The sequence below is a fragment of the Hyla sarda genome, chromosome 6 (assembly GCF_029499605.1).
Source record: "Hyla sarda isolate aHylSar1 chromosome 6, aHylSar1.hap1, whole genome shotgun sequence".
Classification (NCBI taxonomy): Eukaryota; Metazoa; Chordata; class Amphibia; order Anura; family Hylidae; genus Hyla; species Hyla sarda.
Window position 1 is genome coordinate 37,096,046 of NC_079194.1, and position 13,735 is coordinate 37,109,780.

Below are 13,735 nucleotides of genomic sequence, written 5' to 3' on the forward strand. Positions count from 1 at the left end.
AGTGACCAGCGGCAAGTCATCTTCAGTGTTCCAACCTCCGTTCCTATGGTCCCGGGACCTACTGCTATAGGCAGTAGCAGCAAATTGTGACCCCGGTCCCCAGACCGGTGGAGCGGTGGTCGGAACACTGAAGTGGGGCAGTAAACAGGCATACGGCCTCCAGCCATAGATAATATGGCTGAAGGCTGTACGTCTGTAGGGGAACTGTACTGAACATAATGTGGGGGAACTGTACTGCACCTAATGTGGGGGAACTATACTGCACTTAATGTGGGGAACTATACTGCACCTAATGTGGGGGAACTATACTCCACCTAATGTGGGGGAAACTATACTGCACCTAGTGTGGGGGAAACTATATTGCACCTAATGTGGGTGAAACTATACTGCACCTAATGTGGGGGAACTATGCTGCACCTAATGTGGGGGGAACTATGCTGCACCTAATGGGGGAACTATACTGCACCTAATGTGGGGGAACTATACTCCACCTAATGTGGGGGAAACTATACTGCACCTAATGTGAGGGGAACTATATTGCACCTAATGTGGGGGGAACTATACTGCACCTAATGTGGGGGAACTATGCTGCACCTAATGTGGGGGGAACTATGCTGCACCTAATGGGGGAACTATACTGGACCTAATGTGGGGGAACTATACTGCACCTAATGTGGGGGGAACTATACTGCACCTAATGTGAGGGGGACGACGACTATACTGCACCTAATTGTGGGGGGAACTATTCTGCACCTAATGGGGGGAACTATACTTCACCTAATGGGGGGAACTATACTGCTCCTAATGTGGGGGGAACTATACTGCACCTAATGTGGGGGAAACTATACTGCACCTAATGTCGGGGAACTATACTGCACCTAATGTGAGGGAACTATACTGCACCTAATGGGGAACTATACTGCACCTAATGTGGGGGAAGCTATACTGCACCTAATGTGGGGGGAACTATACTGCACCTAATGTGAGGGGAACTATACTGCACCTAATGTGGGGGAACTATACTGCACCTAATGTGGGGGGAACTATGCTGCACCTAATGGGGGAACTATACTGCGCCTAATGTGGGGGAACTATACTGCACCTAATGTGGGGTAACTATACTGCACCTAATGTGGGGGGAGACTATACTGCACCTAATTGTGGGGGGAACTATTCTGCACCTAATGGGGGGAACTATACTGCACCTAATGGGGGGAACTATACTGCACCTAATGTGGGGGCACTATACTGCACCTAATGTGGGGGGGATTATACTGCACCTAATGGGGGAACTATACTGCACCTAATGGGGGGAACTATACTGCACCTAATGTGGGGGGAACTATACTTTACCTAATGGGGGGAACTATACTGCACCTAATGGGGGGAACTATACTGCACCTAATGTGGGGGCGAATTATACTGCATCTAATGGGGGAAACTATACTGCACCTAATGGGGGGGAACTATACTGCACCTAATGTGGGGGGAATTATACTGCACCTAATGTGGGGGAACTATTATGAACCTAATGTGGGGGGAACTATATTGAACCTAAAGTGGGGGGAACTATACTGCACATAATGTGGGGGGAACTATACTGCACCTAATGTGGGGGGAACTATACTGCACCTAATGTGGGGGGAACTATACTGCACCTAATGTGGGGGGAACTGCACTGCACCTAATGTGGGGGAACTGTACTGCACCTAATGTGGCGGAACTGTCAGGGGGGCATCATAATGAAGTGCTCCGTCTTCCAGGCAGCCTTAATCTGGGCCTGTGTGTTACGACACTTTTTGACATGTGATTCTACTTGGGTTATTTTTTTTTTGTGCTGATTTGTCCTTGAAAGCTGCTCTATGTGGGACAGACCACATGGAGTCTGAAAAAAGAATCAATAACCAAAAATATAGTATTAGAAAAAAAGGAGTTGATATGTGTGTTTATGTAAGATGTGTGTTTGTATAGTAGATGTGTATGTATGATGTGTATGATAGATGCGTGTTTATATTATACAGTAGATTTGTGTATGAATGATGTACGATACATGTGTGTATGTAAGATCGTTGCGTGTATATGATAGATGTATGATAGATGTGTGTATGTAAGATAGATGTGTATATGATAGATGTGTGTATGATAGATCTGACAAAGTACTGCGTTGTCTGCTCTCTTACTGATGACCGCTAGTACACACCTGTGCTGACAGACCCACCGGTCCCACTCCGGCTTCACTGCACAGATCCAAAAGGAGAGTGTCCGGCACTACTTATGCATAAAACGCTTGCTTTATTGTTGCCTTGGCAAGGAGTCACAACATAGAGAAGGAATGTTTGATGCGATTCACACCGTCAGGTGCTTAAATCATAGAGTTAATTCCTGAATACAGCATGCTGATAAAATAACCAGGTATATGGTCACTTAACCTATTATGTCATAACTAGAGATGAGCGAATCGAAGTTGACGAACCCGAATTCGTTATGAACTTCATGAAAAATTAGATTTGTAACGAATGCGAATATCGCCGCGATTCGATCGCGCGAATCGCTTCATTAAACTCCATTTTACAGCGTTCCAGGCTATTGGAGACCTAAGATGGCGGTTCCACATGTGAGTACATGGGGCAGGGGATTATGGGAGGGCGGAAAACAGCGGCGGGAATGAAGGTAGGCAAGCTGACCCGGAATCACATGTGAGATGCAGCCTATCAGTGTTCACTGACCCCTGTGATGTCACAGGCCCTATATAATCGGACGCCATCTTGCCTCTCTTCATTTAATCTATGCACTCAGATGGAGAGGATGGGACTGTGTGTGTGTGAATAGCTCATACCACAGCATTACACTGCAACTACTAGTCACATCAGCATTAGGGAAAGGCAGGAGTGCAGAGTGCTGTGCTGTTACTCTGAGAAGGATCATTGATAGCTAAACCTCCTATTCACGTTAGATGGCAGATAGCTGTCAGCTGCGTCATACAGATCTCCAAGCTGCCTGAACTATCTGAAGCATCTCATCTCCTCATTTTTTCAGCCCAATTGAGTTTTTTTTTTGCTCCACAAAACTTCTGCTGCTCAGAATTGTGTGACAGAGTGCAACTTAGGGTTTAATCCCTGGATTTTTTGTTTTTTTGTGGTGCTGCACTGTTGGGTCCTGCTGCTGTTCAGAAATACGTGATTGTTCAGTGGACTGTAGTGCATTTGTACCATTTTGTATGTACCATTTTGTACCATTTTTGTACCATTTTGTATGTCAAGGTGCTCAATACCGTCAAAGTCCAAACAATAGTATCCACCGGCTGGTGTTTTTAAAAAAAATTAAGAGTTTTTCTGCGTATATTTACGCATATTACTGCCCTCATCAGTGCATACCGCATACGTACATCCAAGTAGTGTACCATCTTTTACCTGTTAATCTGTAAAGGGCCTACATACTGTGAAAGGACAGCCATAAATAATCACCTGCTGCTGTTCTAGACAAATACTGTTTAAAGAGTAGTGTAGCGTATTGTAATACCCTCATAAACACACTAAGTATGTCAGGCAGAGAAGTGCCAGGACGTGCACAGAGGAGTGGCAGAGGCCTAAATATTTCAGGCAGAGTTGGCAGCAGACTTGGGGCGAGTGGCAGCAGGAGTCGCAGCGAGAGGCCTGAGCTCCCGTTATCAGCCAGCGGTCGTGTCTCCACCAGCAACCCATCTGCCGTCGTCGATTGGTTAACACGCTCATCCACATCATCACAAGTGACATCTGACACCCGCAGTCAACAGTCGGTGGGTTCCTCAGACACAACCCTCAGTTGCCATGGCCTGGGAGCATTCCCTGCTGTGCTCCCATTGCCTTTGTCTTTTGCTGTTCCCTCTCCTAAAGAAGTATCTTATGCTGTGGGTTCAGCTCCACTATTTACTGAGAACGATCTAATAGAGGACAGTCAGCAGCTACTGGACAGCCAAGAAGGGGAGGAAACATGTGCCGCTTGCTCCGCTAGGCGGCCAAGTAGTGATGCGGAGAGTGACGTGGGAGGCGGTGTTGCAAGTGTTCAGGGTCCTGAAGCAGACACTGTTGGGGAACTTGAGGAGGACATCAGTGACGTGCACACACCTGTTGATGATGATTAAGCCGATCGCAATTGGGAGTCGAGTGCAGAAGGGGCTTCATCATCATCAGGAGAAGATAGTTGCAGGTTGCCCTTGAGGCAGCAAGGCGGTAGCACGGTCGGCAGTCAGCGTGGTGGCAGTAGTGGAAATTCAGGAGCCAAACGTGCCCGGGGAGACGACCTGCTTCGCGGCAGCCTATCTTTCCGGGAGGTAGTGGAACATGGGTTCCTGGAGACGGCGCCAGTAGCAGTCAATTAGTGCGGACTGCGGGTGGGAAAATCAGCTACTCAGCGGTGTGGAAGTTTTTCAAAAGGCATCCGGAGTAGTTTCACATAGCCACATGCAAGTTCTGTCGACAGAAGGTGAAGCGTGGCCAGGGTCCCAATGTCAGCACCACAGCCCTGCGTCAACACATGCTTCGCCACCATAAAGCGGCCTGGGAGAACCGTGGCTCCGATGTAGTGGTCCAGCCTGCTGCATCACCCAGTGGCCATCCGCTCCCTCCTTCATCCAGCCAAGGCTCCACCACCTCAGCCGAAGGGAGCTGTGTGTCAAACCCTCCTTCTGTCGCACCTGCTTCTCCCGCTTTTAGTCAGCCATTCCGCCAACAATCCATCGGCGAAGCCATGTCCAAGAGACAACAGTATGCGCCCACTCATCCAACGGCGCAGAATTTGAATGTGCTCCTGTCCAAGTTGCTTGTGTTGCAGTCCCTCCCTTTACAACTGGTGGACTCTGCAGCTTTCAGGGAATTGATGGCTTGTGCCGAGCCAAGGTGGAGAGTCCCAAGCCGTCATTTCTTTGCAAAGAAGGCAGTACCAGCCCTGCATAAGTTTTTACAAGAGAAGGTGAGCCAGTCCTTGAGCCTGTCGGTGTGTTCAAAAGTGCACGGCAGCGCCGACGTGTGGAGCTGTAACTATGGGCAGGGACATTGTCTTTTACGGCCCACTGGGTAAATGTGGTTCCTGCACAGCCACAACAGCAACTTGGACAGGTCACACCGCTTCCTCCTCCATGCTCTTGCTCACAGGCAGTTGGTCCTGTTACAGTGTGCGACGCCACCTCCTCATCCTCCACCGTGTCCTCGGCCTCCACTGCACGTCCAAATCTCAGTGGCCCTTCATCGTACCACGTGTGTAGGGCACGGCGGTGTCAAGCTGTTCTTCACATGGTTTGCCTTGGCGAACGGAGTCACACAGGGGAGGAACTGCTAAAGTTCATTTGTAAAAAAATCTGAGTATGGCTTACTCCATGAAATCTGGAAATGGGAACCATGGTGACCGACAATGGTAAGAACATCGTGTCCGCGCTGCAACAAGGAAGTGTGAAACATGCGCCCTGCATGGCACACGTGTTGAATCTGGTTGTCAAGCACTTCCTCAAGTCTTCCCCCATTTGCAAAACATCCTGAAAATGGCAAGGAAACTGTGCATGCACTTCAGCCACTCGTACACCGCCAAGCACACCTTCCTTGAGCTGTAGCGTCAGAACGGTATCCCACAACATAGTCTTATTTGTGACGTTGCCACACGTTGGAATTCCGCCCTCCATATGTTGGACAGACTATACGAACAAAGAAAAGCCATCACCGATTTCTTGATGATCCAAGTAGATAGGAGTACTCCCCTGTGTAACTTCAATGTGAACCAGCGGCAGCTCATACGTGACACCTGCCGTTTGCTGAGGCCCTTTGAGGAAGCCACATTATTTTTAAGTCGCTTGGATTATGCCATGAACGACGTAATTCCACTCCTATATTTCCTACAACAAATGATTGAAACCATGGCGCATAGCAACGAGAGCATCCCAGCATCAGCTAACGGTCATGTCTAGACCAGCAACCCATCTGCCATTATTGACTGGTTAACTCGGTCATCCACTTCATCACAAGTGACATCTGACACCCCCAGTCAACAGTCGGTGGGTTCCTCAAACACAACCCTCAGTTGGCATGGCCCGGAGCTGTCCCTGTCCTCCAATTGCCTCTGTCCTATGCTGTTCCCTCCCCCATAGAAGTATCCTAAGCTGTGGGTTCAGCTCCACTTTTAAGCCAGGACAATCTACTAGAGGACAGTCAGCAGCCACCTCCCAGCCAAAAAGTGGTGGAGACATCCGCCGCTTCCTTCGCTAGGCGGGCTATTAGTAATGAGGAGTGTGACGTGGGAGGCGGTGTTGCGAGCGTTCAGGCTCCTGAAGCAGACACTGTTGAGAAACCTGAGGAGGACATCAGTGACGTAATGACACAACTCGATGATGATGAAGCCGATTGCACTTGGGAGCCAGGTGAAGTAGGGGCTTCATCATCATCATCATCAGGAGAAGAGGGTGGCAGGTTGCCCATGAGACAGCAGTTGAGCTAGCAAGGTCGTAGCATGGTTGGGAGTCAGCATGGTGGCAGCAGTGGAAAGTCTTGAACCAAATGTGCCCGGGGTAGACCACCTGCTTTGCGGCAGCCTACCTGCCCGGGAGACAAGGGAACAGGGATCCCTGGAGTTGGCGACAGTAGCAGTCAGTCAGTGCAGACTGTTGGGGGAAAAATTAGCTACTCTGCGGTGTGGCAGTTTTTCGTCACATATCCGGAGGATGTTAATCTTTTCAATTGTGAGGCCCTATGGTCTCTTCAGGTTGTCTCGTCACCTCGAGGCTCTTTCATTCTGTCACCAAATGGTCTCCTCTTGCTGCTGCCACCTCCAGGCTTGGTCATTCTGCTACATTTTGGTCTCCTAATCTGGTGCCACCTCCAGGCTGTGTCATTGTGCCGCCATGTGGTCTCCTAATCTTTTTAAAATCTTTAACTTAAATTTTAACATATATCTTTAATCTTTTCAATTATTGTGCCCTATGGTCTCGTGAGGCTGCTGCCACTTCCAGGCTGTCTTTCTGCCACAACATGGTCTCCTCATGTTGTCGCCACTTTCAGGCTGTCATTCTGCCACTACATGGACTCTTCATGCTGCCGCCACCTCCTGGCTGTCTCATTCTGCCACCATTCGATCTCCACTGGCTCATGTCAGTTTTTTTTATAGGTTTTCGACCCAAAAAAATTCATATCGATCAATGCAAGTCTATAGGAGGGGGTGTGACGGCCGTTACGCCCCCTCCCATAGACTTGCGTTGAGGAGGCGGGGTGTGACGTCACACGGGGCGGAGTTGTGACATCACGATACTCTGTCCCCATGGTCGGGAGGCATAACACTGAGAGCCTCCAGCGCTTCCAGCAGTGCTTACTGGTGGGTGCTGCATGCTAGATTGCAGCAGGACCCCTGCAATCAGACATCTGATCCCCTTATCCTTTGGATAGGGGATAAGATGTCTTGGGGCCGTAGTACCCCTTTAAGGCCACTAATTTGTATGTACCACATGCCTGAGAATATTGTAAAACTGAAACATTGCATCTGACATGGAATGAAACACACATTTTATTTAAATTGATCTTGGTGCGCCATTGTTCTTCTACATGTTCGGGACAGGAACCCTCTTTTCAGAAAGCTTCAATAGTGCTGCAAGTATTTTGCTCTAAATTTTGTGACAATCAGACAGGTTTGCCGGTAATGAAAGGGTGTTTTCCCAGTCCCTTATGCTAGGTGAGCTAGCAGCAGAGCCCACACCTGCTAGCTTTCTTTTTGAATTTATTTTCTGTCTGACCACAGTGCTTTCTGCTGCCACCTCTGTCCATGTAAGGAACTGTAAGTGCAGTAGCAAAACCTCTCCTGCTCTGGACAGTTCCTGACATGGACAGAGGTGTCAGCAGAGAGCACTGTGGTCAGACAGAAAATAAATAGTTTTCCACCGGAGTACCCCTTTCAATCTGATTTGAGTCTGTTTGTCCTCTATAGACATCCAAACACCTGAACCATTTGATCCCAAATTTGGCACAATGATATATTGGGTGCATAGGAACTTGTTTGCATTGGCTTACTATTGTTCTTTGTTTTAAGGCAATATCACATATTTGTATGCAGAGAAGATTTTTAACCCCTTCGCAACTCATGATGGACCTAGTTCATCATAGTGATGTTGAGGATGTATGGAGTGGGCTCCTGACTTGAGCCCGCTCCATACCCAGTGACCCCCAGCTGATTCCTGTACCTGGGGGCTGCCGCTAATAGCCAGCATGCAACAATCACTGTAGCCGGCAATTAACCCTTTAGATCACTGCTGTCAAAGCGGACACCGGCGTCTAAATGGACCTTTAAATGCCCCCTGGTGGTCTAGTGGGGTAGATCACTCTACATTTGATAGAGCCTGGCTGGACCAGGCTCTATCAAATTATCACAAAGCACACAGATCAATAAAGTTCTATGGAACTGCATTGTTCTGTATGAGGAATCTAATGATTCCTCCTAACAGTCCCCTAAAGTGTTAAAAATTAATAAAGTTTAAAAAAAACACACATTAACCCTTTCCATATTAAGAGTTCAAATCCCCCCTTTCCCATTTTCCATATATAAAAAAAACATTAAAACATATCCCTGCGTGCATAATTGTCCGAACTATTAAAATTCAACACTACTAATCTCGTACGGTAAATAGCGTAGTAAATACAAAACCCCAGAATTCCTTGTTTTGATCGCGTCCTCCATTTTTTTTTTGGGCAGCATTACACTCCTGGACCCAGGCAGCACAATGTCTCGGGCCGACCCTGTTTGGTCTCCTCTGCACATGCAAGCAAAGGGGATTGTGGCAACCCCGATTTCAGACCCGAACAAAAATCGTGTGAAATCGGATGCGGATCAAATCGAATGTGTGTAATGGATCCGATTTTTTAATGGAGGTCAATGGATCCGACTTTATATACGATTTCATACGATTTTAAGTTATAAAAATCGTGTACTCAGGTTGGATGGAGAAATTGGAGAAATCGTGATGTGAATGCAGCCTTACTTTATAAAAAATTAGCACATTTTTACTCTCGGTACACACTGCATTATACCAGTGTTGCTTTGTGGGACAACCCATTTCACATGGGCTGAGGAATGTATAATGGCAAATGAGCTTTCCTAGAAACGATGATTGGTCCTTGTAAAAGAGCCAATGAATGAGCTTGTTCACCAGCTAAACAGGTGATGTGTGACCAATAATAAGGAATTTAAGGGCTGTACAATAAATCTAGCTCAGCAAACGAACACCAATCACTGAGTTCACCACTTTTTATTGAGGAAAGCCGTGGCCTGTGTAAAAAGGCCCCTAGGGTGTGTTCACACGTTCAGTAGTTCAATAGTTGTAACAAATGACCCTTTAAAAACCTGAATGTGCGAACATGCAAGTATAATTCTATATCAAATAAGGATAAAGGATATTTTAACGTTTTAACTTACATTTTTCAATCTTTATAGGTTCTTTTTGTTGTTCGGTGTGACCACTTGATGATGGTTGATCTTGTGAGGCTCAGCTTTGTGTATTTATTATTATGTGTATAATTTTGTCAACAGCAGCATCACATGAAATGTGTGAAAGCAGTCAACTAGCTTTCATGTGATGTAGTCTATAGCAGGTGATACATACAACAGTTAAATGTGTAAACAGTAGTTAGCTGTTATTCCGGCCATTTTCTCTTTTTATATTTTGTTATATATTTTTATTCTTAATTTTTTTTATACACACACATTGTGTCATTTAAGACCTTTAGGGGCATTTTAGCTCTATAATGCTTTTCTTGCTCACTGACATTTACTGCAGGGTTGATCTGGGTCTGCAGTTACCTGGCACCCAGCGAGCATGTGAATCAGATGGTGCCTGATGAGCTGCATACACCGCGCTCATTGGGCACTATGTATGCAGCAATCGGGAAGGCACGGACAGCTTATTACTGTGACTGACAGCTGACTCTTATGGACTCCATGCCCTTGCAAATTCTGAAAAGATTTTTTTTTTCACGTTCAATTGTTTTTTATTGAGTTTTTTAAACAGAATATAAACACTCAATACATATTCAAAGGAGAGTAGACGCAGCTACCTCAAAGGTAAGTCTTGGTAGGTTACCATGTGTCGCTATCGTGCAACAAGCTTGTATGAGAAAAATTATATAAGGCACATTTGATAGAGAGAACAATGATGTATGGGTTGTAAAACACACGAAAACACGAACCAAAAGGAACACAAAAGGATGCGGGTAGCATCCATAGAACAATACAACAAAGTACCTGAGAATGGATCAAAAGAGCAAAATGTTACTTCCAGGTGTTACGTGTAGCAATTGGTATCCCAATTAGGGCGTGCGACCCATGAACAATGGTAAGTAAATATAAACTGGAGTTATGCCATCCTAAGGTTAGTCTGATAAGAAAATGATAGTAAGGCTATGTGGTCTGTGCAAGTACTTATTTGTGGCAGGTGAGCCTCTAGAAATTATATATTCGAAGGCGTAGGTGGTGCAACGTTTCTGGAGGACATTGTCAATGGATAGAATTGTAGGGGTTTTCCAATGTATTGGAAGAGTAATTTTCACTATAATGCTAATTATGCAAAACAAACCTATGTTGTCCGGGGTAAAGTGTGAAGGCCTAGGAAATGGAGTATAGATTGGGGAGACCAATCCGTGGTGCTCAGTAAAAGGGAATTCAATCAATCTTTAACCTCTACCCAGTAAGATAAAATTAGAGAGCAGCTCCAAAGAATGTGTGATAGAGTTCCTCTCCAGTCACATCCTCGCCAGCATTGATCGGAAGACATCTTTGTCAGTTGATCAGGTGTGAGATACCACCTTAAGATCATCTTATAGGCAGATTCTAAATGAGTTGTACTCTGGAAGGCTCTTTTAATGTGTTGAAAGGCTGTTTGCCAGTCTTTTTCCTCGACTGTGAAGTTGAGTTCCCTGTCCCAATATTTGAGAGGGTAATTTTTTACACATTCATCTGAACGTGTAAGTGCAGTGCATATAGGTTTAAGTCCTTTTAATGATGAGGATAGATAATGAAATGTGTATCTGTCTATTGACAGCTTGGAGGGGAGGAGAGATTGTAGAAAATGCCTAACCTGCAGGTAAATAAGGAAATCAGTATTGGGGAGCATGAAGATCTGAGAAGGGTCTGACACCGTTCACATCCATAAGTTGTCCGGTATAGTTGACACCTTTGAGATGCCAACTTTTTAGGTTGAGGTCAGAGATTGAATGTTACAATATGGAAAGAGGCATAGTTTGTGGAGCTGGAAGTCCTCTCGCGAATAGTGTGGAAAGATAACTCTTCCACACACGGTATGAGGCCCTGATTCAGAGGGTGTGAAAGGTGGGCGTCTGGGAGATTCCACAAAGGAAGAAGCATCAGATCTTTGGGTGATAAAGGTCGGGTGTAGAAGGACTCAAGTCCCACCCAGGGTGAGTGGCTAGAATAGGACCACCAATTTTTCGAGAAATCAGGGTCGCCTGGTAGTAATTGGCAATGTGCGGAATACCAAGCCCCCCTGAGTCCACGGACTTAACCAGAGGGGAATTAGTTAATCTGGGAGTCTTATTAGACCAAAGGAAGTCAGACAATAATTTCTGGGCTGAATGGAAAAAAGAAGTGGGCAAGGAAATAGGGATGGAGCAAAATAGAAACAGTAGTTTAGGGAGTAAGAACATTTTGAAGGTGGCTATCCTCCCCACCCAGGATACTTCTGATCTGGAAAAGTGCTGAACTTCTGCTGTCAGATCATGTAAAAGTGGTTCATAGTTGCGATGAAAGAGGGTAGAATGTGGGTAAGATAAATGGACACCTAAGTAGGAAATGTCATGTAGTCTCCACTCGATTTTATACGTTTGCTTGAGAGTATCTAATGTGTGATTAGGTAAATTTAGGGGCAGGGCTTGAGTCTGTGAAATGTTCAGTGAATAATAGGAAAGTTGGCCAAACACTGTAATGTTGTGGAGAACTGCTGCAAGAGAGCTCTGGGGGTCAGTTAGCATCAGGATCACGTCATCCGCATGTAGGGAAACCACGTGTCTTTGAGTGACCATCACAACTCCTCGAACCTGTTCATCTAGCCTGAGGGCTTGTGCGAGGGGCTCGATAGATAAAATATAGAGTAAGGGGGAGAGGGGGCAGCCCTGTCGGGAACCATTGGATATTTGGAATTCCTGTGATAGTTCTTCATTTATTAAAACTATTGCTGTAGGGTAAGTGTATAATGTTTTTATGGCAGAAAATATGGGACCAGAGAATCCCATAGTTTGTAAAACCAAGAAGGCATACGACCAGCGTAGCCTGTCGAAGGCCTTCTCGGCATCTAATGCTAGTAGTAGCGCTGGGGTAGAAGTCTCCTCAATGTGATAGAGAATATTAAGTAAACATCGGGTATAATCTGCTGTTTGTCAGCCCGGTACAAAACCAGATTGGTCTGAGTTTATCAGGTTTGGTAGGATGGGAGCTAATCTGAGCGCTATAATCTTGGAATATATTTTGGTATCCTGATTTAATAGGAAAATGGGCCAGAAATTTTAAGGTAAGTCGGTAGGTTTTCCCGGTTTGGGTATGGTTGTGATTAGGGCCTGAAGGTTTTCCTTCGGGAAAGAGCCTATGGATAACGCCTCATTACAAAACTCTTCCACACTCTCCCAACCATTGGCAGAGAGAGACTTGTAGTACATGCTGGTGAAACCAACGGGTCCAGGGGCTTTATTAGACAACAGAGAGGCTATGACCCTCTTGACCTCTGTAGGCATGATGGGGGTGTTTAGTTCTGAGAGTTGCTGTTCAGTTAATGAGGGTTGGTTAAGTCCACCTAGATATTGGTTAACAGTAAATGCGTAGTTTGGCGGGGATGTTGTGGAGTCTTTCAGGTTATATAAAGATGCATAAAAGGCATTAAAGCCTTCTGCGATATCCGATGGAGTGATCAATTTAACTCCTGTTGTGGGATGTATAAGGGAAGGTATGCGGGACTTAAGCTGTCTGGCCTTCAGTTTGTGTGCGAGCAATTTACCTTCCTTATGATCCTGTGAGTAATAACGAGCCTGGGTCTTCCGATGAGCCTTCTCATAGGAGGCCAACATGTGGGTGCGCAATTCAGAGCATAAGGCACTGAGATCTTCAGCAGCTTTAGGTGAGGGGTGAGCCCTCTTGGAGAAGAGAGGTTAGTTTTTGCTCCCTAAGTTTCTTGAGGACTGATCCATATTTAATACATAGAACCTTGATTACTGCCTTGTGACAATTCCAGAGTGAAATCACACTTTTAAAAGTAAGCAGAAACATCCTCTTATTTTCTGAGAGTACTCCCGGTGGGACAGCAAGTAGGTGCTAATACACCACAAGTAGGAGGTTGATGAGGAAACTGAGTCATTTAGTGTAAGAGTAACAGGAGAATGATCGGACCACGTGATATCCTCTATAGTGGATTCTTTGAGATGTTGTAGCAATTCTCTATCTATGAAAAGCATATTGTGTATTGTGTACCTGGGAGAGAAAAGTAAAGTCCCTTTCATCACCATGGTTAATGCGCCATGCATCATATAACTCATTTGTCCATGCCCAGTCTGCTAGAGACATGGATTGCGTCCGGGAGGAGGCGGTGGAGTCTAAAGTCGAGTTCACAACTAAATTAAAGTCACTTCCCACTATTAGTGATCCTTAGTTACATTTACTGGCTCTGTGTATAACTCTGTTAAGGTTGCGTAGGTGATTGCGGTTAGGTGCATATTTGGACACTATCATAAGGGGA

At 45.8% G+C, this 13,735-nt stretch overlaps 1 protein-coding gene across 4 annotated transcripts in view; it reads right to left on the reverse strand.

The window, feature by feature from the left end:
- Positions 1-13,735, reverse strand: part of LOC130275486 (coagulation factor XIII B chain-like) — an 89,483-nt gene that overhangs the window by 42,823 nt on the left and 32,925 nt on the right. The window contains exon 2 of one of the 4 annotated variants that reach the window (XM_056523528.1): positions 13,001-13,134. The exons of 2 other annotated variants lie outside the window; for them this stretch is intronic. In XM_056523528.1, the coding sequence (XP_056379503.1) occupies positions 13,001-13,070 (70 nt within the window). In that variant the 5' untranslated portion in view covers positions 13,071-13,134. Of the gene's footprint in view, positions 1-13,000; positions 13,185-13,735 lie in introns of those variants that run through there. One more of the 4 variants, XM_056523527.1, reaches the window with a different exon arrangement.